The following is a 27,872-nucleotide window of genomic DNA, read 5'->3' as shown; positions in this document are numbered from 1 at the left end:
AAAGGCCCATAAGCCTGAGGATTAAAAGAGCACACTGGTGGAAGATGGCAACAACATAGTTAAAAGGTTAAAAACAAAAAACGGCCAGGGATCAAATATTTCCACCACTTTCTCTTTTCTTGGACACACTTGACAAGATCTGAACACAGAGTCAGTTCTGTTACAGTAAATCCTGTGAGCTGAATGGAGAGCACTAACATGTAAAGACAGTACTAACTAGTATAGTGGACAGCCTACATTCACTCTGTTCAATCATGTACATCACACGCAGAATGAGAACACCATGGCCCTTGTGAGGGGCTTGGGTGGGGGGCAGACGTGCCTCCCCCATAAGTCAGTTCGTTCATTTTGCACCCTTCACTCCCTCCCAACATGCAGCAGTAAAAAGTGTTTCGCCCCATGGTACTAAACCAGCTATGAAGAGAACTACAAAATAACAAAAACAAACAAACAAACACAAATAAATCAATATTTATCATGTAATGATAATCACATAGTACGTCATTTCATAACAGTATGTTCTTATTTTTTCTTACAAAAAAAAAGACTACTTGGTGGTACTTGGTCATAGGTGATTGCTGGATAGGTATTTGAAGTGAGAGAATGTAGTGTTGCCTTTATCGCCTCCACCTCCTTGACAGTTTCGCAGCTTCTCTGCTTGGCTGCTGGGGCTAGAACTATGGCTATAGCTACATGAAGTTGCTCCGAGCTGCTGGTCTTCACTCAGTTCTCCGTTTGACACCAGGCAGGAGGGTAAAGTGAGTGTTGGACTGGGTCTTCTCCTCGAGAACAGCAAGCCTCCAAAACCGAGCTCAATCATTTCCCATGGAGATCAGTTAAATCTCTTTTCTAAAATGTTGCTGCTGTATTTGATCACACTGGAGTTGTGGGTAACACAGAATAGTGCTGCATTCATGTCCAATATGAAGGAAAATGTAGAAGAAAAGAAAATAATGGAGCCATGTTTGACTGTGCTGCTCTGATCAGGCTTAGCATCAAGATCAGAAAATGGAAGAGGCTATGTCCAAAGGTTAGCACGTGCAGTCTTCTTTGTTTAATTCTAAACTTCAAAGAAACCTGATCAGTGTGTAGCTGTTTTCCTTCTCCTTCATGCTAACTGCAACCGGCTGATTTAGCTAAGCTAACTATCTCCACCTTCATATTCACCGTGTGGAAATGAGAGGGTTGCCTACTGTCCTCTAAGACTAAGCACATACAAAACCGGGATTGCTGCTGGATTCCCATCTGACATCAATGCAGCACAAGTGACCCCACAGTGTTCCACGATGACAGATGAAGAAACAACAGCAGTTATCTACAGGCTCTGACACAGAAAGAGGAAGTGGTTGAACTCTGCGCCGAGGAGTCTCCCGAGGAGTGAGTGTTGATAATGTGTCTACGATGGAGGGAAGGTTCTAAAGGGTGTCGCCTAATCCACAGATGGGCGAGTCACTTTGTATCTGTTCCACTGTAGATGACTGAATTCGGTCTGTCAGTAAGTGAGGGCAGGTGGGGGATGCGCAGGGTAACTGTGTCTACGTAAGAGGCTAGAAATGGAGGGTATGTGCATTACAAGTCTAGTGAGGGCCAGTTTTGTTCTCAGTGATTCTCTGAAACTGTACTTGGTGCAGATAAAAGCTGGAGCTGTGAGGTGAAGTGGGGAGAGGACGTAGAATGAGGCAAAGGTAGGGAGGGGAGGAGGGGCGAGGAAGGGTCTACCACTAGTGTCCAGGTAGAGGCCCGGTGGTCCGCTCTCAGCTGAGCTCGTCCTCGGCATTGTGCTGGTCCAGCAGTTTGACATGCGTGAAGGGAAAGTGGCCGCGCTTGCCTTTGCATTCCCCCTCCCATTGGCCGTTCACGTTGATTTTGGTCACCTTCACCATGTCCCCCACCTGCACAGGAAGAGAGGAGAACCTATGAGACACAAGCTCAATCCAACTGTCCTCTCAAAAACCACCATGTCACATGCAGTTGCATTCATCATTAGAGTTTCTTAGCAGTAACAGTAATGATGAACAACCAGACTGACTCAGATGCTTGGAAAAACATTTGAAGCAAGCAAGAGATGCGAGTGATCTGTAGGCGAGGGCTTGCTCCTGGGTGAAGTAATGCATGATTACAGGTGACCTGCACAGGGAGGGGAGTGTCCTGTGTCACTGAACCTGCGCAAACAAAGAGCAGCAGACAGTTCCAAAGTTCAAGTCTGTGAAGGCGATGACTTAACGGCATAAGATCTATCTGATAACATTTACCAGACAGGTGCAGCTGTGTCAAAGAATTTGCACGACAGGTTTTTATATCCCGGATGTGAAGCCTCTGAGAGGTATTGCGCTCTGTGCACCCAATACTGCTGCTTCAAATAGGTAATGCAGTTTAGCCAGTTTTATTTATCGAGGTAGCTGAAAAGTCTCTACAATTAATTGTCACGAGTTATTATTTTTTTGTATCAGAAGTAAGGCGATTGAACACCTGGCATTGTTTTTGATCATTATTTGTTCCACAAAATGTGAGAAGAGGGTTTAAAAAAAAAAAAAAAAAAAAAAAAAAAACAAGAAAGAAAAAAAACTCAGGTTGCTGGTTTTGTCCCACCAGCAGTATGCAGAGCCTGTTGGAGGATATGAGTAATAAAGGAAGAGGAACTCCTGGAGACAGTTTTCATACGGTATCATTACCAGGTCTCAGACAAATAGTGCATCAATAGACTACACACAACTCTTCATGAGCAAACACTGGCAATAGTGGATATAATAGCTATCATCACTACTGCAAAACAGACAATTAGTACAGTTCTTGACATTTAAAAGTGTGCTTATGCCTACAGTGAGCAACTACCGCACCACAACTACTTGAACTGGTTTGTAACAACATGCATTCATGTTAAATTCTGGTCTACAACATTTGAGTAATACTGATATCTTTAATTTTTTTTTTGTTAAGGCATCTGGGTTGTGGAATTAAGTACCACAAAGCATCAGTGGGTGCAGTACTTTTTAGCATTTTAAGTATGGTTTACAAATGTGGTTAAAAGATTCTCATTCTTGTTGCCATAAAGTTGTGTGAGAGTGATACTTGTGGTTAGAAATGTCTTGCAGTGATGAAATGCTTGTTATCTTTGCTTTTGGCATTGTGCTCTAGCTGTAAAACCATTAAGGGCGTTTCACTGTGTGAATCCATGTGCTAGCTTTGAGTTACCACAAGTTATTGCTATCATTTAGCAATACTGGTGCATCATGAAAAGCCTGCACCCAGGAACTACAGATGGAAAGTTTCTTTTAGCTATATCTAGTGCATGTATTGCAAATAAATAAATGAATCAAATTTTTACTTGGATGATCATTAAGCTGTTTGGGGACTGTGTAGCACAGCGGTCCCCAACCCCTGGGCCTCGGACCGGTCCGTGAGTCGTTTAGTACCGGGTCGCGAGAGTTGAGGCTCAGGTGTGAAATGTATGGTTTTCAGGGTTTTTATCGGTTTTCAGCGTTATTTTGTTATCGTTTTTATTGGTAACTCGGTTTTCCTGGGTCTTTTCACGTGTGTTATGAATAAATCTTCTTTTTTTCGGTACCGGTACTAGTTTTATTTTGTTGTATTTATCCGCGACACCTTAAAGGCCGGTCCGTGGATTGTCGGGCATAAACCGGTCCTTGGCGCAAAAAAGGTGTAGCACACGGTTTACAGATTTTGATCTTTTAGATTTTTTTTAGATTTTCTCCCTTTTCAGTTAATTAAACTGATTACTTTTTACTTAATAATGTAACTAGGGCTGCTCAATTAATCGAATTTTAATCACGATTACGATCTGGGCTTTCAACGATTATTAAAAATGACTGAGCCGATTATTAGCCCCTCCCTCATTTATCCGCGACACCTTAAAGGCCGGTCCGTGAAAATATTGTCGGGCATAAACCGGTCCGTGGCGCAAAAAAGGTTGGAGACCGCTGATTATAAGGGGCCCGAGGGAAGCTCGGAAAGCTAAGCAGAAGTTATTTGGAGAGGAGAGTGACTGCTGTTGGTTGAAAAGAGAGGTAAAAAAAAAAAAAAAAACTTCAGTGGTGTTGCACACTATTTTATATTATTTTTTAAAGTCATTGTTAACCCTTTAAAGCCGGTCAGAGCAGCACGCTCCGTTTTGTGTAACTATTTTTAAATCCCTGTAGAACCGGAACCGTGTAAGGTAGCGCAATAAACCGGAGGAGTTGTACTTACATCTTATGCCATCAGCTTGTCCTCGGTCACGGTTTCCTTCCACATAAAGCTTTGCAAAAACTGCATAAAAAGCTCTTGCAGGAACAAAAACACAATATTCCAGAAACACGCTTTGCCGATCCGATCAGCTGTTCGTAACACTTCCCACAGTGAAACAGATGTCAGCGCGAACTACCGCATATCCGCCATTTCCTGGCCGAAACCGGAAGTGACGTCATTTTCGCGGAAAATGTAGTTTTTTACTCGTAGGCCTTAAAAGCCTATACTGGTCATGTTTGACTTTTCTGAATAGTTTCTGGGATGCTTAGAACTCGAATTGCACTGCTGGAAATAGTTTGTTTTGATGCACATGCTGTTTTCTTTGCAAATTTGCATCACAGGATTGTTTTTTCGTTTTTCCTGCAGTATATAAAAATTGGTGTATCTCCAAAATAAAACTATGAAGACACTCAAAATAAATTTCCTGTTGTTGTAAACTATTTTTTGCAACTTTTTTGTATTTAAAGTTTTGAGGGATAAACCTCTTAAATTTCTCCAAGTAGAAATATATGTAAAAAACCAAAAACGATTTTCAATTTTTTTTTGTAGTTTATTGCACTTTTTTGCAATTAATGTAGTTACTATGGACTTAATGCATACATATTATTAAAATATGGGCTATAACAGTTGTATAGCAACTTGAAATGCTCCCACAAATGGCACTACAACATGTAAAAATATAATATAAGCTCTGGCGGACTTGGTTCTATAGTAGGTCTTAAAGGGTTAAATAAATATCGTCAAATAATCGAGATCTCAATTTCAGTGAAAATAATCGTGATTATCATTTTTGCCATAATCGAGCAGCCCTAAATGTAACTTTACTGAACTAATTTCTATTGTATGTTGTGCACCATATTTGCACTTGTTCACTAATCCTGTAGTATCCAGTGTGGGCGTGTATGACAAGTTCTAGGATGGCAGTTAATGTTAGCTAGAATATTCTGCATGTTATTTCATACTGAGCCGTTTTATCTTTACAGTTCAGTTACTTATGCTGCGTTTTATTTCCCTTAATGGTAGAGGCTGTGGCACTATGGGTGCAGTGGCTTAGTGGGTTTATGATCACCATCGTTTGCAGAATGATCCTCTTCACACTGACTTTTAAGTGGATTATCACGCTCTATATAAAAGCATTACAAAAGTAATGATTAATGATGCCATTTATTATCACTATTTCCAGTATGTAATAGGTAGGAAGATAGGTAAACGATTACCTAAGACAAAGGTTGGTTATGAAAACATTCATTAGTTGAAAATACTAGTGTTTACATAAAAAGGACTTTACCGAACACATTTAAATACCAATTCCATCCATTTAAACATATTAAAGCTTTAACTTGAGTTCTGTGTATTCAGTGTAGTCCCTGCAGTAAGGACTACAACTACAAGAGTTTCTTGATTTGTTTTTTATGTTAATGACGACGATGATGTACTGATGACGTAAAAGCAGGTGCAGGCAACGGCAGACTAGCTGAGCTGGTGAAGAATAGTTACTGCTTTCAACCACAATGGCCAACAAAGTACTTGCGGTTGTAGTAGGAGGGGAATGCTATGAGGTTTTAGTATTATAGTCAGTCTGCCTCCCTGCACACAACTCTAACCTTGTTACTAGGTCAACACACTTCAAACAGAAAAAGATCAAGGTATCCAACAACAGTAAGATACCTGAATGATCCTAAAACAGAGTAGTGCCAAAAGGAGGAGGTAAAAGGTATTTTTGGTATTTCTGGTAAAGATATTTTAAATCTTCATAATTTAAAAAAATATAACAGATTAAAAACAGCATGTTATAAATATTTTAAATCTAAGGCAAGATATTGACATTATTGTCTAAATTACACCTAAATAAAATAATCCACGTTCTGGTCTGAACAAATTGAATAGAAAGCACCAGTGCAAGTTTGTCACATCTGTAACTTATAAGACGTTTCAAAAATAAGAAAGAAACTTTGTATTAAGAAATTATATATAATTTACATAGAAAATTGGTGACATGTTCAATATTTATTTTACCTGCTGTATATAGTCAGACTCTTGTCTGCTGTCTTTGATGTGTTTAATAATAAAACTAATGCTTTCAATATCACTGTGACATTTCACAGTTCAACTGATATGAAAGTTTTATGCAAATGAGGGTTATTGTTTAAGAGAGGTGAAAATTCTTTAGGAACTGATTACAATGTAGTAAAATATTAAATATTAGTATGAAGACACGCTAATTTAAAGAATAATAGGAATAATTAGCAGCTGCAGCGCCGAACTCAGTCCACAGCTACTGGAATTACACATGTTCTCGGTAACATACCTACTACCTTTATCTCCAACTATATGGACTTCGACCTTTATGATGACTCAAGCTTAAGTACATTTCTATAATAAACTCCAGCGACAATGACATCTCTGTGAAGCTGACATGTTTTGTGCCTCAGAATTGAGAAAACAAGTGAATAACCAGAGTCACATGAAGCAGGATTTAAATATTGCAAATTAACTGCTCAAGATAAACAGTGATCTTTACCATCAAGGAAATGTAAGCTAATAATTAACTGTCCAGCACTGCCATGATGAGCAACTGATGGCCAAACAGAGTGGCGAAAACGCATTGTCTCATATGGGCCTAACCCAGAAAGGTCCTCCACAGGTGGGAGTGGCAGAATCCAGTTCATACAAAGGATGTCTCTGTCATATGCGAAAATAAATTTCAAGTAAATTGAAGCTATTTTTCTGGCTGCTGAACAAGCCAGAGAAATAGCTCGTTCATCAGAATGAAAAGCAAAATGTGGGTAGAGGTAGGGCTGCTCAATTAATCGAATTTTAATCACGATTACGATCTGGGCTTTCAACGATCATTAAAAATGACTGAGCCGATTATTAGCCCCTCCCTCATTTATCCGCGACACCTTAAAGGCCGGTCCGTGAAAATATTGTCGGGCATAAACCGGTCCGTGGCGCAAAAAAGGTTGGAGACCGCTGATTAAGAGGACCCGAGGGAAGCTCGGAAAGCTAAGCAGAAGTTATTTGGAGAGTGACTGCCGTTGGTTGAAAAGAGAGGTAAAAAAACTTCAGTGGTGTTGCACACTATTTTATATTATTTTTTAAAGTCATTATTCAATACATTGTTATTGTTAACCCTTTAAAGCCGGTCAGAGCAGCACGCTCTGTTTTGTGTAACTATTTTTAAATCCCTGTAGAACCTGAACCGTGTAAGCTAGCGCAATAATTTGTTTTGCATATGAAACTTACATCTTATGCCATCAGCTTGTCCTCGGTCACGGTTTCCTTCCACATAAATTGCATAAAAAGCGCTTGCAGGAACAAAAACATAATATTCCAGAAACACGCTTTGCCGATCCGATCAGCTGTTCGTAACACTTGGCACATTGAAACAGACGTCACCGCTAACTATCACATGTCCGCCATTTCCTGCCCGAAACCGGAAGTGATGTCATTTTCGCGGAAAATGTAGTTTTTTTTACTTGTAGGCCTTAAAAGCCTATACTGGTCATGTTTGACTTTTCTGAATAGTTTCTGGGATGCTTAGAACTCGAATTGCACTGCTGGAAATAGTTTATTTTGATGCACATGCTGTTTTCTTTGCAAATTTGCATCATAGGATTGTTTTTGTTTTTCCTGCAGTATATAAAAATTGCTGTATCTCCAAAATAAAACTATGAAGACACTCAAAATAAACTTTTTTGTATTTAAAGTTTTGAGGGATAAACCTCTTAAATTTCTCCAAGTAGAAATATATGTTAAAAAACAAAAACAATTTTCAATTTTTTTGTAGTTTATTGCACTTTTTTGCAATTAATGTAGTTACTATGGACTTAATGCATACATATTATTAAAATATGGGCTATAACAGTTGTATAGCAACTTGAAATGCTCCCACAAATTGCACTACAACATGTAAAAAAATAATATAAGCTCTGGCGGACTTGGTTCTATAGTAGGTCTTAAAGGGTTAAATAAATATCGTCAAATAATCGCGATCTCAATTTCAGTGAAAATAATCGTGATTATCATTTTTGCCATAATCGAGCAGCCCTAGGTAGAGGTGTCTTTAGCCATCCAACAGCAGAGGAGCAGAGACAGAGCACGCTCAGTTTAACCTCCTAGTCCCATTTGTGGCTCAGCTGGACTCCTGGCTTCACAGAGACCAGAGGAAATGGTCCTGTTCCCAAACACAAACTATTTCCTTCCCCAAATGACCTGCTCCGTGGGAGCCCCGCTCTCACTTCCGGACAGTTTAACAGCCCAGCCGCCGTGAGCAGCACTTAATGGCAGTCATACTTTGAGTCTCCTATTTAGGTTCAAATCTGGGGGAAAGCGCAAACACTCGTCAACTGACTAGAGCACAAGTCTACAAGGAAGAATCCAGGGTATTAATAACCACTGTGTAGAGACTTGCAGGTCAGTCTGTAATGGTGCTGGACTGATTTCAACAGAGAAATTAAAAGAGCAGATTAACTACAGAACCTAAAAGAGAGCTGCTTAATCACTTTCTGACCTTGATTACTCTTCACCCAGCTCAACAAATAATGAGGAAGAACTGGCCAAAAGCACAATGGGGAAAGAGAGCCAAAGAATGTGAGTTCAGTCTCGATAAGCTAAAAGGGCTGGAGCTACATCCGTCTTCCTAACTATCTCCTAGCTTCCAGTGCATGTTATAAGGAGAAAAAAAATTAAAATACCCATACAGCCATATTTACCTCTAGAGCCAGGGCTGTCTTGTCATAGGCATTAGGCACCCTCTTCTGTATTGCCCTGGCATAGACAGGTCCGTTCTGGAGGTTTGGGAGGGGTGTGGGTTGGGCGTACTGGCTGGGGTCTCCCAGCAGTGGAGCGCCAGACGGTCCTGCAGAGCCGTCAGAGTTCCCCAGCATCCCCATCCCACCAGGTGCAGCACCGGACATGCTAGACCCCGCCACCGAATTGGGGGATGCCGGTCGGTACTTCTCCACGTACGGCACTGGGATCATCCCTGTGCGGCCTTCCGAGTTCTGGGCGTTCCACCACTGCTCCTCTGGTTTCTCAAGGACTCGGAGGATATCACCTTTCCTGAATGGGAGATCCTCGTCGTCATTGCCGGGGAAATCAAAAAGTGCCCGAACATACTCATCCTCCAGGCGTGGTGGGGGGCCTCCACCGGGGCCAGCACTCATGAAAGTGGGGTGCTTAGATTTGTTGATGGGTTCTATTAAGGTGGTGGTATCCAAGTAGTGGATTTTATAGAACTCTAGCAAAGCAGGTAGTGCATCAAATTCCTGGTCGCCAATACGGAACCTTGGATGGGCCAAACCTGGAGAAAAAGAGGGAGGGCAGGTAAAAGGTGAAGTTAGAAGCAGAAAAATTAAATCATAACTCACCCGAAACACTCCTTTCCTTATCTATTAGTGTTCACATCTGGGAAATCTAAAGGCAGCCTATTTATGTACACAAGTATGATGGTGATGATTTCCAACATGACCAGGAAGTCTTTCAGTTTCCTTATTTTACATTTTTCTCATACATGTCGTGTTTCTTCCAGTAAGTGTTCTAGAAAATGCATGAGGGAATACAACAAATATTGTGGGAGAAGACAACCAAGCAGACGCTTTTTTCAGATCAAAGCCTGCCAAAATCAGTCTATGAGAGACCCCCCCCCCCCTTCTTTTTTAAGGTGATTTGCTTCCAGTTTGACAAGTTGGCTTATATAATGTTACACCGGGCCTGACTTGCAATGATACTGTGCGCTATTTAAGAACGCATACCGCCCACGCAGGAACCTATAGACACACAAACCATCAATTTGTGATTTCTTAAAAACAGTGTGTTGCATAACGCACAGAGAATTGTCCGTCTGAGCTAACGTCAAACTGAAACATGTTTCAGTGTCTGGCCTGCCAGGAAAATGTACTATTGCGCATCTTCTTTGGTGCAAGTCATGCAAGAATGGTCACATCAGCATCTCCTAATATCAAGCCTCCCCCCACCCCGTACCCCCAGCTCTGCTAGCTTACCTGGACCAGATTGTCGGTTGTTGCTGATGCTGTTAATTATATAATGCGAGACTTTGGAGTTCTCTGACACCGAAAGCACGTAGTCGCCGGGGCTGGTGATGGAGTCCCGAACCAGAAACACGCCATGCCTCTGCCCCTGCAACAGAGACACAGCCTCCTGCCTGCTCAACCGACCCCAGTACCAACTACCACGGTCCTCCGCGTCAAAATTTCCAGCCATGATAACCACTCCAAAGCCGAGGCTTCACCGGGCCTTCCCTGCTCTCCCTCCCGTTATCCACAGGCAGAGCGTTCAACTCATACAAAAACTTTAGCGCCTAGAGCACGTTTAGTAAACAGGCGACATCCGCAGCTGGCCGTTTGGGCATCAATTCTCCGACACTGAAGCTCAAGCACCTAATAAAAAGGGACTCTGGCTCGGTTTGTGCTCAGAAGTCAGCTCTGTACGTCCTATTATACGTTTTAACGCCACAAATCCTGCTACAATCCAGCCGCCGATGACAACTAACTTCAAAAACTGAAATGGCGGATACGCGAAAACAAAAAAAGACCCTTCTCACCGGATATGATGTATCACACTTACGGCGCACGCGCCGGCGTGACAGCATCAGCTTGTCGTCTCGTCCATCATCCTCTTCGAGCGACGTCTTTTGAAAAACAAGCACGAAATTACTTACAACATTTAGAGGAGCTTATCATACGATGCCATGTCGCTTATTCGTGCGTGTTTTCTTACAGAAATTAAACATTTTTAAAGTTATATTGTGGCGATGGTCACGAAAGCGCTTTTCCTGCTCGGGCTAACTTTGTCTTGTGTTTTATGGTGGTGGGTTGTGAAAGCCAAAGCTTATACCCCACTGCTGCACCGAGCGCAGAGCGTTATGCTAACCAACGCTTAAGTTCTTTCTCACACAGTAAAGTAAATAACTTCATATCTTTTCATCTTAACCAAGTGAACATAAAATAGATTAGATGCATTTTGTAATATTGGCCGCTAGGTGTCACTCAAAGACTTCAAAATCCTGTCAATATACCGGTTCTCACACCTAAATGTCAAGCTTCGGTACTCCAGTGAGAGTAGTTAAAGTAAATTCTACCTGCTAAGTTTTCTGTGGATAAGAGAGCTTCATTCTGCAACCAAATGTAACCACAGAAGAAAGCAGGTCATGTTCTATGTGTACCACCAACATAAACACTTGATCGCTGTAAATACTGAGGTAAAGCAAATCTGGAGTATTGCATCACGCAGAAAACAATGATAAAATAAAAGCTGATTACAGCCTTTGTCTGTGTATTCCATGTATATTCCCGTGTTTCTCCTCAAGAAACACAGGAATGTACAGAATATATGTTTTATACCTTATAATATAAAGCACCTTGAGGCAACTGTTTTTGTGATTTGGTGCTATATAAAACAGAAAACAAACAAACAAACCCTACAATAATATAGAGAAAAAACCTAATAATCAAATGACCCCTTATGAGTAAGCAGCTGGTGACAGTGGAAAGGAAAAACTGCCTTTTAACAGGAAGAGGAGAGGGGACTGAAAAAAAATTACTCTGTTCTACTGTTTGTTTGCCACTATACCATTTACCATTTAATCTAAATGTATAATTATCTCCATGTCCACAGAGCCTCAACTCTACTGGGAATTACAAGACTCACATTTTGAAATGACTGACTTATTACCTTAGCAGAATACAGTGAGGATTTGGACTCCACGTGCATCACCCCTACAATAATGTAATGTAAAATTGGGGAGTGATAGGAAACATCCCCTAATGCCTAAAGGGGGATGTTGGGGTGGTAGAGGAGCTGGAACAGAAGGCAGTTTCAAATGTGAGGTAGATGTCCTCACATTTAGTGGTGATGCAAAAAAAAGTTCAACTTGTTCTCAGCTGTCCACAAAACATAGTTCAAACAGCCTTTTGGGTTGGATGTTTGAGTCTTAACAGGCTGCAGATGGACAACAGATCCCACTTATGCCACCAGTATAATTCTGGCCTCTTAGGACATGGACACAGGACCTCTGATTGGTGGTGTCACTTAGTGTCTGACGCCTGGACACATGGGAAATTATCTCCACTATCAGCCAAAAAGATATGAAATACAAAATAGGCATTGTTTTTTAAAAAGAATTGATTGGCAAAGCAAATGTCTCTTCAACTTTTATATAATGTTATAATTTAAAGCTACAGTACATTACTGTGCAAAAGCTCTTGAGCCACCTCTTCCCGTTTCTTTGTGTTTTGTGAAGAAAATGGGAAATGAGTACAAAGACTGATTGAAATGTGCAGACATAAATAAAAAAATACAGCATATAAGTCAAAATCAGTCTGTACAATTATAACAAGCTTGAAAGTCAATGTTTGGTATGATTCAACACAGTCTGAACTCTCTAAGGCCGATTTCTTGTCGGCCTTTAAGTAGACTTCAGGAACAATTCTCCAGGCTTCTTGAAGGACATTCAAAGCTCTTCTTTGGATGCTGGATGCCTTTTGTTCTGGTCTATGTTAAGATGATCCCACACTGCTTCAGCAATGTTTTGCCACTTCTCCTTATGTCTTCCACTTGTAAGGTTTCCTCATATTTTTAAGGTCACACTGCACAACACACCGAGATACACCAAGTCTTTTGGAAATCTCCACGTTAGTGCAAAAATACTATTTCATGCCTGTCAAACTGAGTTATTATTTTGGCTTTTTTCATTGGGTCAACTAAAGAAATTAGAGCAAATAAGGTGTAGACACTGCACTAGTTCATTCCTAGAGACAGGTGCTTTCTTTATGCATGACTTACAGGTCAGTGTTAAGTGGTTTAAAGAACAAAACACATTCCTCTGAGAATGGTAAGTTTCAAGGACTGGACTGAAAATGGGTGAAAAAGCAGTCAATGTCCAAAGAAAAATCTGAAAGACCACCAGAAAACCTGGAGAACTATTGCTCAAGACCACTTTTAAAATGTTATAAATCTGTTCCCTTTTGCTATCTTTTGCTCCTTGGAAGCAAAACGCTAGCTTTGTTAAAACAATTTCAGGATGCTGACACAAATGGATTTTATTATAGTGTCATTTATTACCTTTTAATCCACCACAGTGCACTTGCTAACCCTAACCCAGACATATGATAGAATACATTTGTTTACAACTGCACCATGCTGTGTTTTTGGATCATTATAGATGCATATCAAATGAGTTATTAGAACATGTATTTTGTGAATTTATTAATATGCAAGTATAAATTCATCTGTCAGGGGAAAAGCCATGACCATTTAGTAAAGACTTGGCTGTTAATGACTTGATAACAAGAAAGAGTTTATAACAAGCCCATTGTTTTTCCTGTTGTTCTGCTGGCACATCATTTGATGACTGTTTATAATATAAATCACTTTAAGAAGCACAGATAACAGTTATCCACATGTTAATATGCTATAGTATTATAGCGTCAGATGTATGTATGATGTGTCCTACAAATATTTGCTGTAGCTAACACATGAACACATGAGGAAAACACAAACGTAAGAGTAAGGCAGGGTTTTTCCCTTCAGAGAATTTATTGATAAGATCCATGGCAAAACAGCAGACAATCAGGTTTTACAATTTCATCTTAAATTTGAATGAAATGAATGAGTTTTCCTTTAAAAGGATCACCGTGATAAAGTGGCATGAAAACAAAGAAACTTTGGGACAAATGGAACATGGAGAATATCATAGAGGTATATGCTATAGACAGAAAAACTGATACTGAGGAAAGAATCATAAACGATTCAAGGCTACAGACACCCATACCTTCAAATTCAAATTTCCATGTTTCTTTTTACAACTCACAATAAAGCAGCAAGAGTCCTTGGACAAGACGTACGCATGGACTTCACATCGTCTTGTCACTGGAAACATTTATAGCTCCACAAGCTGAAAACCACAGTTTGCATCAAAAGGACAGGTCATGCTGCACGTGGCAATGAGTAGATAGTTGTACAGAGCAAGGGGAAGGACAAATCACCAAACTATAGACATATGGCCACAATTTCAACCAGTTTGCTTACTCAGGGCTGAAGAAAGTAAAGCTGAACAATATGAGAGTTTCTGACAAGCAAGTTTGAAGAATCTTTACATATGTATATATTCAAATACTTCAAATGAGCATATCAGCTTAATTTGATTTCCCTTTGCTTTGATTTCCCATGACCTCAACATAAAAGCAGACAAAATGATGTACATATCTCTCTCCTGCAGTCAGTCAAAGACATGTTTCAGCCAATGTAAATTCGCAAGCTTCAGCAAGACTCTTACCCCAAGAATGGAGTCCAAACCACGAGTGGTACACAAAGCCAGTGGATGCTTTACATACCACAAACTGAACTCACTGTACAACAATCAATATTTGACACTCTATACAGAGAATTGCTAAAAATAAGTTCAATGTGGCTCTCAAGGACGGACTTCAACAGTGTGAGTTCAGTGTCACATGCTTTACATCTGCCTCTGTTTAAAGGGTTCGTATTAACGCGCTGTTGGTTAAAGTGGTTTTACAGGGACAATGGAATACTAGCTCCTTGTAAAGATGCATTAAAGGGATGCTTCTCTTTGTAATTAGATTCCACTGATTTACCACTGAATTTTTACAGCCTATGTTGTATTAATGTAGTAAAAGGGAGCAGCTAGCAGCTTGTGTGACATGTTGGTTACCTATAAGTATCATGTTATTACTGCTGAACACACTATGGTATGAGGTAAATTGCTAAATGGCTGAATTTGCTTATTTCAATGCTTTTCATTAGTTTCTTGTCTTACAGTAAAAGCTCCTGGTGAGTATTAAAGGGAAGATGCACTTGTTTTATACACTTATATCTGTGTACAGGTCTTGGGGCTTTTATTTGGCTTCAGTAATAAAGGCCATAGACCTCTATATAAAAGATGGACATGGTCACCGGTGACTTCACCCACTGGTTTCCACACTCTGCATTTTAAAACCTCAACATTTGCATTTTGGCTCTAGCTGTGCCACATTTTTAGAGCCAGGAATGACGAGCGGGTGGCGGTTTAGTTATGAGTTAAGTTATCAGCAATGGTAGCTAACATAATAGGCAAACTGCATTCGTGTCTTGGATGTCACTCTTTGCGCCACACAGCAACTCAATAACTTCCAGAAAAGACATTAACAGCACAAACATGGTAAAGAGGTCCAATTCAGGAAGTGGAATTAGGTAAAGTGATGATTAGCAGGAAGCTATCAACTATAGTACATTTAGCAGCCACCAACTTTAAGCCTTAGTCAGATCCAAATGAGTATCTGTACAGACCAAAATGTTTCCATACCAGGCTATAAACATGGTTAATTCTGAGGTAAAGTTTAACATGGGGGGCAGTGGGATTTATTTATGTTTAGAACCAGTGGTCACTCCAGGAAATGTGGTAAATGCGGTTTTTGGCTTCTATTTTCAACCGCTAAGGTTTGCATATGTGTCCTCAGGTGATGCCCCTCGAGTCGCCACCTGTTAGGTCTGAAGGCTAAAGATTTAAAAATAAGAAATACTAGGGGTGCAGAATCAGAGGGAATGAGCTTCTAAAGACTACATTAGCCTCTTTTTTGTCTCTAATAAGACACCTAAATCTTTTATTGTTGAAACTGCTGTTGATTCAGTTCTGATTTGATTCTGTTTTTTTCCAGAAGGAAGCTGCACAGGTCATATCAAGCCTTCATATTGAGTTGGACACAGTTTCAGGTGTCAGTGGGGTATTCTCTAAATGCTATCCATTTGGCGAAATTTGGCACTGCTTTTTTTTTTTCATCTGTATCAGTATTAATTAATCTGCTAAAACATTTTGGATGAGAAAAAGTATCATTTACTCTTACGTTAGAATCACCTGAACCTGCAGCTATTTTAGCGCTGCGATAAAACAGCAATAAAATGGAGTCAGTCTGTTATCAGATTGAGACTGAATGGGGTCAAGTTGGCAATTACATGCAATCTGTTTGTGATAATACAGCAAACAACGGTGATAGATTAGTGAAAATGTCAATTCTGTTGCTGTTTACATACACAGACCTTCACCTTAAACAGAAATTCACATTAGCTTCAGAGTTCAGCCAGTACCTCACAGGTTTGAACCAGAAATTCAGAAACAGATCGAGATGCAGTTGCTGCAGGACAGCAGTTCAACCACAGTAATATCTGGTTACTAGTTGGCAACCAGCTGAGTCAAGTCCCTTATTGCAACAAAATGCATTACACATGAGTTTCACTCATTGGTCCAGAGTGACTCAGATCGTAATCTTGTAATGTGTTCTCTTCCTGTATTTAAAAAATAGATGTCTATTTGCAACCAGTCTGAATTGGACTTTGATTACTTGGAGACAGGTTGCCTCCCATCAGGCAACCTGTGCAGTCGCCCTATGATCGAAAGCATTTACCCAGATGTTGAGGATGTTGTGTGCTTAGTCTCTGGGAGACCAGCTGATGATCAAAGTAACTTGCAGCTGGTCACCGAATGCAAAAAGATTTCATACAATCACTAAATGACCAGTGTGACTAAGCCATAACATCCTGGGTCTTGGTGTAGCTACTCAGTTCATTTTTCTGAGATAACAATAGAAGATCTAAACAACAAGGTGGGACCTTTGTGCTCACATCAGAACTGTGCCTGAGATGACCATACAAGGGGTATCCACTCTAATACACATACAGAACCAAGAGTAGAAAAATTGATCTAAAACTGAGTGTTTAAAGCAGTGTGAAACGTGAGCTGTAAATATCTGTAAATATGAGTAAATCCCTTTCCAAAAACTTAGAATATCATGGAAAAGTTTATTTATTTCCATAATTCCATTCAAAACGTTAAACTTTCATAGATTATAGATTCAGGGCCCACAACTTAAACAATTTCAAGTACTTAGTTGTTTATTTGTACATAATTTGGGCTTCCAGCTCATGAAATCCATGAAAACATGATTTCAAAAAATTAGAATACTATGAAGACATCAGCCCAAATTTACAAACGTACAAATAAACAACTAAGTACTTGAAATGGTTTAAGTTGCGGGATCTGAATCTATAATCCTGAAAGCTTAACGTTTTGAATGGAATTATGGAAATAAATAAACTTTTCCATGATATTCTAAGTTTTTGGAAAGGGTCTGCATACTCTGACCTCATCTTTAAAACTTGTATGTAGGCAATAGGGACACTAGGGAAAAACAATTAGGTCTACATTAAGGCCTCACGCCCTTAGAGGGACAGGCTTCAAAGGTTATTCGTTTGGAAACTGGGATCAGGCCCTTTCCTTTCATGCTTTACTGTCCACATGCTTTCTGTTCATCAGAGCTTCAGCACAGTCTCATAACAACATCAGTGTTAGCCTCTCTCACTTCTCAAAGCCTTTCAATTGAACAACTCTACAAATAATAATTAAAAAAAAGAATTACAATAGAGTTTTCTTTTGTGACTAGCGCAGCCAGTTCTATATCTTTGGCAGGGTTTCTGTTATTATGCAGACCCCTGCTGTTAGCTAGTGATTCAAGATAGCTCTGTAATGCATCCAGCTGTGTTTATGCTAATTTATGATGATGTTGCAAAGCAGTACATCACAAAAAGCCTTCATTTGCTATGATACACACATAAACAGCTCCAAAGGTGAGCGTATTAGCACCTAGGGCCACGGTCTGAGAGAAAAAAAAAGTTTGCAATTTTGACTGTTTTAAGGTGACATTTACTTTGCTCCAGTGTAATATTCCTTACCTGGACAGACTCTGTCTTCAGTGATCAGACAGTCATTAAACTGGGTCAGCTCTTCCTTCAAGAGTTATTCACAAACATGAATACTGCTACTGCAAACCCCTTAAAATATACAAATTCTTGAATTCAGTGATAGTACTTGTGAAGTAGCTAATCTACAATCTAAAAAATCTGTCAGATAAAAATGATTAGTTTATATATATATATGTATATATGTACAGTACAGTACATATATATATGTACTGTACATCTAAAAATACAGTTTATTAAAGCTTTGCAGGGATTATAAGTGACACATGGAGAGAATGCACAAGCCAGGTGAGAGCTACATACTGTATAAGGATATTGTGTTGTAACCCAGCGTACAGCATAGCAGCGACCTATATACAAACACAGCACTGTAAGCGTGTGATGCACTCTAGTGTACAGCGCCGCAGTGTGAAGCATGACCTGGATTATGAGGAAAAAGGCTACTAAATATTTCAGCACTTGGCTTTGGGACGCATGGCAATGAGGTTAACACTTCTATCCACTGCAGGGGACAAAGGGATAAGATGAGCCAGTAGTTAATTTAACCTAATTTATTATAGTTTTGAGGTTTTCTTACATTAGATTAAGTTTACTCTACTTCATCCTGCATACCAAGAGTTATGCATTTAGCTATTACTTCTGAAATAACAATCATAAAGATGCAGGTAATGGATCAAATCCTCAGTTTAGTAGAGTTTTGATCATTATATCGGTTATGCTGTGTTTAGAGTTTGATTGGTGTAGATATGTGTTAATTAAACCAGTGATTTTATAACTATCTGTATGGGGCACAGGAATATTTTATCTTAAACAGAGTTGTTGTTTGTTTGTTTTTTTACTATATTTTTGACTATATTGGTGTTTTATGTTAAATGTTGTTAACTTTTAATGCAAAAGTTGATATTGTACAGTTGAGGCCAACAGATCTGGGTTTGTTTTCATTTGCTTCATTTTTTATTTAGTTTATTTTTCATGTTTCTTTGATACAGTGAAGAACCATTATAAAGATTTAATATGTTTCAAAAACTTAATAAATTTGTTGTGCCACCTCCAAAACTTTTTGTCATGACAGTGAAAATGAAAAACAATGAAAATACCCTCAAAGCAACAAAGCTTTCATCCAATTTAAGCTTTTCCTTAAGAGGGACAGCGGAGTATCTTCATCTTTTAGCACTATAGACAAAAAAAGCTGTAATGTCTATTTAATAACCGGGAGTTGAGATCTAATTCTAAATAATTACACGTAGGGTTAGAAGAATGGTTTGTTACTATTTTCTCAGATGGATCATCATCTGTTTTAAGCTCAACTTCCCACATTTTGAGATGAAATATCTTGTTGTTTAGTTGAGTTAGCTACGTCTGATAAGTTTTCAGGCGAGATATAATTTCCTGAAGTTATTACTCCTCTTAGCTAAAGGTTGACTCAAGTAAAAGCTGGCTCATCGTTACCCATTCTCCCTTGCATAGCCTTGGAAACAGGAGCTTCTTCTTCCAGAGTCACTCATTGCTCTAGCTATTATCAGGGTGGTTTTTTAGCTTACTAATTTCACCTTCATCAAATTTCACATCACATTTCTTAAGCAGCAACTGGATTCTACAAAGGAGATCTTCCGATCCATCAGGCTGGCCTTTGACCCACGTGGGCCTTTTACACAGTTCCACTTGTAGTTTTTGGCAAAAACATTTCCTTATAAAGGCCCTGATTACTTTTTCTTTTAACCAGGAATGGGACGTGTTACAGGCACATGTAGGTATTACTGGGATTACAAGGAGGAAGGACCTGAATATAGATTAACATTCTATACATGAAAGCCTCGTCCGATATAATTTATCAGTCTATACTATGCAATAGCATCTGTGGTCTATTAGTACTTTAAACAACAGACAGCTAAGGTAAAACACACTTCCTGCTGGGGATTGGCTTGAGTTTCAGTTCAGCAGCCACTTCGTCATCGTCTGAAGCTGTGATTGGTCACAAATCAGATCAGGGGAGGGACATCGAGTGGCACATTTATGCAGCACTGCAGCATTTTTAGCCACAGAATTCTCTCGCCCCCTTCCATGTAGAAGTAGACACAGGAAGTAAAACATAAACCGAGTAGTGGGGACCGATCAGGTAAAGTGTTCTGATTGGTCGGTAAACTCGTCTTCCTCGACTCTCATTGGCTCCACTGCCCCAGATGAGTGTTGCGACTGGCTCGAACAGCTCTGTGTGTCATCCTCGTACTCTGCCATCACTGCCCTTGTCCTCCTCCTTGGGCGCTCCTCTCTCCTCTGCACCACCCTCTCCTTCTTCTCCTCCTCCTCCTCATCCCCTCCCCTCTTTCTCCTCCTCGCCCCTCCTTTCCTGTGCTCCCCTACTGTCCACATGCTCTCCTCCTCATCCTCCTTCCCTTGTACCTCCCTGTCAAAGTCCAGCAGCTCTTCCATCATCTCCTCTATCTCCATCTCTCCATCCAGCTCTTCCTCTACTTCCGAACGGAGCTCGCCCATGCTCTCAGTCCGGTTGGTGTCGTCTGTTTCCTCCTCTTCCCCAAGACCCCGTAGCCTTTCAGGGGGGTCGCTGGCCTGGCTCTCTCCAAACTCCTGGATGGTGGGCAGGTTGCCTTGCTTGGGACAGCGCTTCCTCAGGCTGACCAGGAAGGGCTGCGGCAAGGAGAAAATATCCACATTGTTGCCCAGGTCAATCCATGTCACGCTTGGAAAACTGCCCGGATCCTGAGGAAAACAATATTCCCATGTTGCAGTATAAGCACTATGTTCAATAGGTATTTTCAATATAAATGCAACAAATCAAGCTAAAATCCTCAAATTGGTCAGTCTGTTAGTATAAATTTCAAAGAAAGAAACAAATAAAAACTAACATCAGATTAGATCACAGAAAATATTTTTTGATTTGTCACTTTCTCTCAGATATTATTTACCCATGTTTTGAAGAAAGAAAAACCAAGCTGCTCTAGCTAAGTGATAAAAAGCCTTAGTTGTTAAGGTGGAAACCTGGAATCATTCAGGAACTACTGGAAGACTGATTTCAGCACTGAACACTAGTGAAAAATACTTTGCAAAAAGGATTATTAGTGACTTGAATTTTATATTGTAGCGCTATCAAAGGCTCAAAACTAAATTTATTTTGGTTTAAGCAACAGTTTCCACTTTTCTGGAGTTTCCTTTGTCAAATAGAAGTATATAGTAAGCAGCTTCAGACACTCCTAACATCTGAGGGATCTGAGTATATAAAATAGTAAAAGCACTGTATGAAAACATTGATATCTGACTTTCTGACCTTCAGGGCATCTGTCAGCTCCTTCAGAATCGCTCTGGTCAGCCTGTTTCCGTTCAGTGCCAGAGTCTCCAGGTGTGGGAGAGAGGCCAGTGTGGGGAGCAGCAGGAGGAAAGCCTCGTCTGTGAGCTCAGTGAAGCCCAGCTCCAGGCTGATCAGAGTAGACGCGTAGCGCTGCAGGTGCGCACACAGACGCTCCATGTCCCGAGCTGTCAGAGGGATGCCGGAAAGATCCAATGCCCCGCTGGATGGAGGGGCTGACAGCACTGCCTTCAGACTGGAGACAGACAGAAAATGATGCTCTGTGTCAGTTATGAACTCCAAAAACGTTGGATGCTTTGCAAAATGTAAACAATGAAATGATTAATTAATGATTTGCAAATCTCATGAGTCCATATTTTATTCACAATAGGGCACAGAAAACATTTAGAATGTTTACACTGAAACATTTACAAATAATTGCATTTTGAGGTAAATTTCACACAGCACGTCCAGTGTCTCTAAATAGGGGTCGTGTCTGAGTACTCTTACTCTGTAAATAATTCACTTTCTGACCATTTATCCACAAATAATTGTTATTGTGTAGCATTATATCAGCCGACTCCATTAGTCATAGAAGTGCTGCAGCTTCACAATTTTTACAACAACAGAATGGCAACGTGTGAATAAAAAAAAGGCAAAAGTGGATAAATCTTTCTTTCCTCATTTCCAAACTCAGTGACTCACATCGTCTGTGGCTGTGCAAGTACTGACTGAGATTCCACTTTTTCCACTTATAAACTCTTTCTGCCTGATTTAAAGTCTGTCCAGCTCACTGTGTGGAACTCATTGGATTTAAATGTAAAGTAACATAAGGCCAGAACTATCAGTGACACTAATAAGTCCTTGTGCAGTCCCTGGCAGAGAAAACTGTATTTAATATTCAGTCATGATAAGTCGTATCACGGCTACTTAATGAGATCCAACCATCCAAAGATCTCTGCCAACCACCATCCAACTCACACTTGTCTGTCTCAGACGTCTGAAATAAGCTTCAAAACTAGAAAACAATATGGCCACACTGCATAAGGTCAAGTACATTGGAAGCTAATGGAAACTACAAAAAGAGCAGGCTGGGGTTAAAGGGATATCTGGGGGCACACAAGCAGAGAGACAGACACACTGAAGGGATTTAAGGCTTAAGAAACTGAAGTGCGCTGAATTAAAAAAATTGCAATTGAGCATCAAATCACCCAAACCTTTATACTCTCCAACTGCACGGATGCAGCTAAAAATAAACCCAGCGGGTTGCCTGGTCGAGAATTACATAATGAACGGAGCACAAAGAATTCATCTGGGGTCGGGTGAAAAGGAAGAAGAATACTAATCAGAAGTTTCATTTTGCCATCTTGCAAGTGAAAACAAGCCGTCAGCCAGCACCAATTATTGCTTGCAAATAACACACACATTGTTGTGACGTTCTGGGACACACACAAAGGAGGATATTTAATTGAGGATTAACCCACTGGAGGTAAATCTGCTTCTACCAGCCACTATGGTGGTGCCACTGCCAAAACTTTGTGCCACGAGCGTTTACATCGATGGAACATGAGACCTTCAGCTCTGAGCAGCACAAAGTTTTCTGAGAAACAAGTAGCTGTGAGATATAATTGTTATCATCAACAGCTGAGTATGCTTATCTACTCACATACCAGAGGGACATGAGAGGCATCAAAGGCAGAGCAGCCTAAAGCAAAGCAGTGGGTCAAATTTAGACCTCCAAAAATGTTTTCCTCACTATCCCATACATTCCAGAAAGTCTTCTGTCGCCAGAATGTATTTTTAGTTTGATTTGTGTGGGGGAGGGGAACCTGCTGTCTGTCTCTGGTATTGGAGTGATGTGTTCATCCGTCTTTGTCACAGTGATGGTGGGGTCAGCAGAACCAGCATCCTATCGCTGGGGTTTTTTTCTGGGGGTCTTGCTCTAAAAAGGTCATATCTGTCACATATACAACCCGAGGCCAATGAAGGCCATACACATATAGCAAGAAACAGCTCTTTTAATTAGCATCAGTATGCTATGCCATGATTTTCCATGTTGTCCCTTTATGTCAGGGGTGTCCCACCAAAGACTCCAATCTGACCCACTGAGCAAGTTTGGAAAATGTACAGACTTTTAACAATTTACTCATAAGTTTTACATCACAATAAAGACTGTAAAAAAGTAATAGATAAACAATAAATGACATTCCTGGTTTTTTTACTCTGTGGGTTCAAGTAAAAAAATGGAAAAAAAGAAGAAGAAATACTATACATTTTCCAATTTACAATTACAGGGCATTCATATCTTCATTTTACACATTTATTTCTTACACTTTAAGCTCTAAGAGTCTAAATCACAGCTATTAAATGTGTAGTTAGACTTCTTTTCACTAACAGAAAGGGGAGTTTCACTTATCCAGCCCACTTATGGCCAAAGTATGCGGCCCATGAAGTAAAATGAGTTTGACATCCTTGCTTTTGTACAGTGTTAGTATAGTGTATTTAAGTGCCTCTTGATGGGTTTGTGCTTCTCCCGTTTAGTTTTGTTTGCTTCTCTTGAATATCCACCTTCTGCCTCCATGTCCCTGAAACTCTGGTTTTTCAAACTCTGGATGTGAGGTGTATTTCTGTTTAGCTGTCCAAGAGATGTTCCAGTGACTGTGAGAGTTTTTGTCTATCTGTCATGGCCCGGAGTCTGACTCCGTGTTTATGTTTAAATTTATTAATATTCTGTGGTTTTGTTTATTTTGAGTTGTTTGCGATTATCCCTAGTATTTTGTGTCCTCTGTGCTCTCCTGTTCCACATTTCAAGTTCATATGTTCTGTCTCCCCAGTCTGTGTTAAGTTTGCGTGTTTAGAGTTTTGTCTGTGTTTCCTGTTTTATTTTGAAGGTCCGTTTCTCTTGTCAGTGTTTCTAGTTTCGCTTCCCCTTGTCTCATTATGTCCAATTAATCCCACCAAAACTACAGTAAGGTTTTGTTTCCTCATGTCTTTGTACATTCAGTCGAAACCGTTTGAGTGAACTGCAAGTCACGTTTCTTTTTAAATTTACATTATACAGCCTACGTTTTAGTCCTGACCTTCTTGGATATTTGTATTAGGGGACTGAAAATATTTTCAGCCCTGATTCATACAGTTAAAACTAAAAAATCCTGTTCTAAAGATGCTGAATGTCTAAAGCAGCTTATATTTAAGTTTAACAAGCCAGAACTTGAGAATTTGGGGCTTTTTTTTTTTGTTAAAAATTTATACTATCACTTCTCCAGCCTTGCACAGGTCTACAGGGTTTGTCACTTGGAATATTCTCACCTCACAAGGAATGTAGAGCAAAGACAGTAAGATCCTTGTAAAGGGAACTAGAATCAATCAGATCCTTCAGGTGGATGCTGGCGTGAGTGACATGCTGAAAGCAGCAGCAAGAAGCAGCACCGCATTCAAGTGAGCGATGTGGAAGCGGCTATGCAGCAAAACAAGCAGATCACTGATAGTTCACATACACCGACATGACTGAACACTGGATATGTGTTGCGGTGAGACCAGTATGTCATGTGAGCAGAGCTGCCCGTAAAATCCTTTCATCAAGCATCCATTAAATTACAACTTTACAGACTTTTGGACAAATTCCAATGAAAATGCAAACAGACTTGCAGCACGCTGTGTTCTCCAATCGACAGTGTGCAGCTGCAATTTCAGCCTCTGGCCTCAATGTGACAGACGGCATGTTAACAGCCTGGATAGCTCTCGTCTGGTTTCTGCCCCTTTCACATCCTTTATCTCTATTTGTAATGGATATGCCTTTCTGGGATGGGATTTGATGAATTCCCCGAAGAAGTATGCAGCCTGACATCTTAAGGGATCTTAGCATGTCAGTGCAATTTCTTTCCTCAGTTACTAAGAAAATTGTAGGATTGTACAACACTTTAGCGATGTAGCAAACTAAATGTAGAAAAAGGTTGTTTTAGCAGCAGCTAAATCCTGACACAGAAGCCCAGCCACTGGAGTCTGTTTAAATCAAGCCACCATATTCTGGTATGCGTATTAATCCACTGCTGCAAATAGTCCCTAACATTGATGCTGGTATTTGTGTGAGTAACCTTTGCTAAAACCTACAGGAGCAGTTTTAGAAAATGGCAGTCTTAATAAGTTATATAATCACCAATCAAATGTGAATTAGTGATATTAAAGATTCAATAATGTTGGCGACATCACAGTGAGGTGCAAAGTTTCACTCAGATTTCCACTTGCACAGAAACCGCTCATTATACTGATACCGACTGCTGGCATGGGTGGAGAGCTGGACCGAAATAGATCCCTGAGGTGTTCCCTAAGGATCAATTTTTTTGATCTGATGACACATGACCTCTGAGGCTGCTGTCTGACGAATTTCAAATATCAGAATCTTTTACTGCTAAACCAGGATCAAAACTGAAACCGGCCTTAAAACTGTCAAAGTTTCATATTTTTATGCAGTGCTCCATCAGCTGCAGCTCCAACGGCAAATGCAGGTCCATGTCATAGTCCAGCACTGGTTTCATGGTGTTTTGGACTCCGTAACACTCTGGGTCTAGGATGAACTGAGCAGAGGTTTCTCCGCTCTTGGGTGGAGGGCTAGTGTTTCCGCCCTTCAGCCTGACCACCTGCATCTCATCACCGGCCAGCTTCAGCACCCAGTCTCTGCCAGGCTGCTTCTTCAGTGTTTCTCCATGTAATTTCGGTCTCTGCATAAGTGTGCAGGAACCAGCTCTCAAAGGGTCCTTCAGACTGGATGGATTGTTGTAACTGGCTAGCAATGACTTTTAATTGGTCAAAATAAGAGTCAAGTAAATCACTTGAGTATGGTGGTGGTCTTTCTGATGGGAAAAAAAAATGGTAATGCATATGACCAAATGTGGTTTGTACAGCAGTTAATATAACTGGAAGCTTGGCCATTTAAAAAACAAACACACAAAATAACTGTCTTTGGAAAGCGGTTAATGGAAAGGCCTAGGATTGCAGTAGCCTGTATAATGGCGCACGCAAGTACAAATTATTGTATTTTCTCACACTGTTTGTTGACAGTGAGAGAAAAATAGTCCACCTCTAGCTACTTACATATGTACTTTATAATTCCTTACAGGAAACAAACTTAGAAATAATGCAAATAGGGTGGAAAAAAACACCGCCAGGCTATTGTGGCCACCCCTCACAATCTGGGTATCAGACTTCCTCCCACATTGGCCCAAGAGGTTTGTGCGGCAACCCAGCTCAACGCAGCAGCCCATTTCCTCCTTTCTAAGTGAAAGTGTGCTAATTAGTTAACACAGCTGGTGCAGCAATGCCCTCAGCTCTCCATTACACGTGGTTTGAAACCGTTGATCTAATTGATAGAGCTCATAATCTCCTCCCATGCTCACTGCTCCACCCCAGCCCAGCTCTGTCTGTGCGGAATGTTTTTCTGCCCTGAACAGGAAACAGACAAACCCACACAATTGTAGAAAACATTTATACACTTATCAGCCTGAGGGCTATCTTCAATCATAGCCCTCCGTCTGATGTGTCATCAGCTTGGACAAATGTTTCTGGACTACTTTCCCATGGTTTGCCGCCCTCCCCGGTTTAAAATAATAAATAGAACAGGCAAGCCTTGCAGTGTACCCAAAACAGATAAGATGCTGAGAGAGCTCATGATACATTTGGCTTCAGATCAGAATCCCACGCTTTAGAGAAAAAGACACCCCCCCGATCAAGCTGAGATCCCCTCTCCCCCAGATGAAAAACAAACAGGAAGATGGTAGGGTAGGTCATTTGAGGCATATAGACCAGAAATGTAGACTTTTGACAGTACTGCTTTGGAAGTATTATATTAGAGGGTCACAGCTACTGTTGTTTTGTTTATCAGAACACCAGTGGAGCACATTACAAAGACCTGTATTAACAAATGTAATTTAAATCATTTAATCTCAAGGTGCTTGTTGATAAAACACCAACAAGGTCATGTTCCTCTATGAACAGAGAGCTGGTGAGTGTGGGAAAGAAGAACTCCTTGTTCACAAGAAGACTCCACCAGCAGAGCCTGGATCAGCCACCCACATGACTGGTTGGGAGTGCGGAAAAAGAGAGCAAAGAAGTGCACAGAAAGTAAAAAGAGCCAAACTTGGACTAGGAAAACACACCTACAGTCTGCTTTGGAAATCTCATTGTGTTTCTTTTCTTTTTCTTTTCTTTCAAAAAGAGTGTACAAAATCTGAATAAAAGTAAAATAAGTAGTAGTTAATAACACTTTTATGGCCCTTGTCATAGTATGTCAGTCACATTGAGATAACAATAAAAGATTACTGTCAGTAATAGAATTATTTGGCTTGAACTTACAATATGATCCTTTAAATATCCTTACTGTAAACACAGTTAGCCAAAAGGTTCTTTCAGCTGCTCCTTTACTCAAAAGGGGTCACCACAGCTGGAAGCACCACGTCTTAATTTGACAGTTTTTACTTTTTTAACAGTCACCCTTCCTGATGCAACTTCTAAGCTTTTTGTCTATTTTTTTGCACCAGTGATCCTTCCCTTGTTGGGCAAA

At 40.3% G+C, this 27,872-nt stretch overlaps 2 protein-coding genes across 2 annotated transcripts in view; both read right to left on the bottom strand.

Annotated features, from left to right (window-relative positions):
* Positions 1 to 23: 23 nt before the first annotated feature.
* crk (CRK proto-oncogene, adaptor protein) lies at positions 24 to 10,795 on the bottom strand. The gene is made up of 3 exons (XM_085379792.1): positions 10,251 to 10,795; positions 8,961 to 9,550; positions 24 to 1,892 (listed from the first exon to the last, which is right to left on the bottom strand). The coding sequence occupies exons 1-3, from the start codon at positions 10,468 to 10,470 to the stop codon at positions 1,755 to 1,757; spliced, it is 948 nt and encodes a 315-aa protein (XP_085235918.1). The 5' UTR covers positions 10,471 to 10,795; the 3' UTR covers positions 24 to 1,754.
* Positions 10,796 to 13,854: 3,059 nt separating this feature from the next.
* Positions 13,855 to 27,872, bottom strand: part of lrrc75a (leucine rich repeat containing 75A) — an 81,371-nt gene continuing 67,353 nt past the window's right edge. The window contains exons 4-5 of the mRNA XM_085380228.1: positions 21,299 to 21,572; positions 13,855 to 20,733 (exon numbers count right to left, since the gene is read on the bottom strand). Coding sequence (XP_085236354.1) covers positions 20,128 to 20,733; positions 21,299 to 21,572 — 880 coding nt within the window. The 3' untranslated portion in view covers positions 13,855 to 20,127. The remainder of the gene's footprint in view (positions 20,734 to 21,298; positions 21,573 to 27,872) is intronic.

Source organism: Rhamphochromis longiceps, linkage group LG14 (assembly GCF_057381845.1).
Source record: "Rhamphochromis longiceps isolate RC_006_pf linkage group LG14, R_longiceps_female_GT1.1, whole genome shotgun sequence".
Classification (NCBI taxonomy): domain Eukaryota; kingdom Metazoa; phylum Chordata; class Actinopteri; order Cichliformes; family Cichlidae; genus Rhamphochromis; species Rhamphochromis longiceps.
Note: the sequence above shows the minus strand (reverse complement) of the source record. Positions and strands in the feature narration are given on the sequence as shown.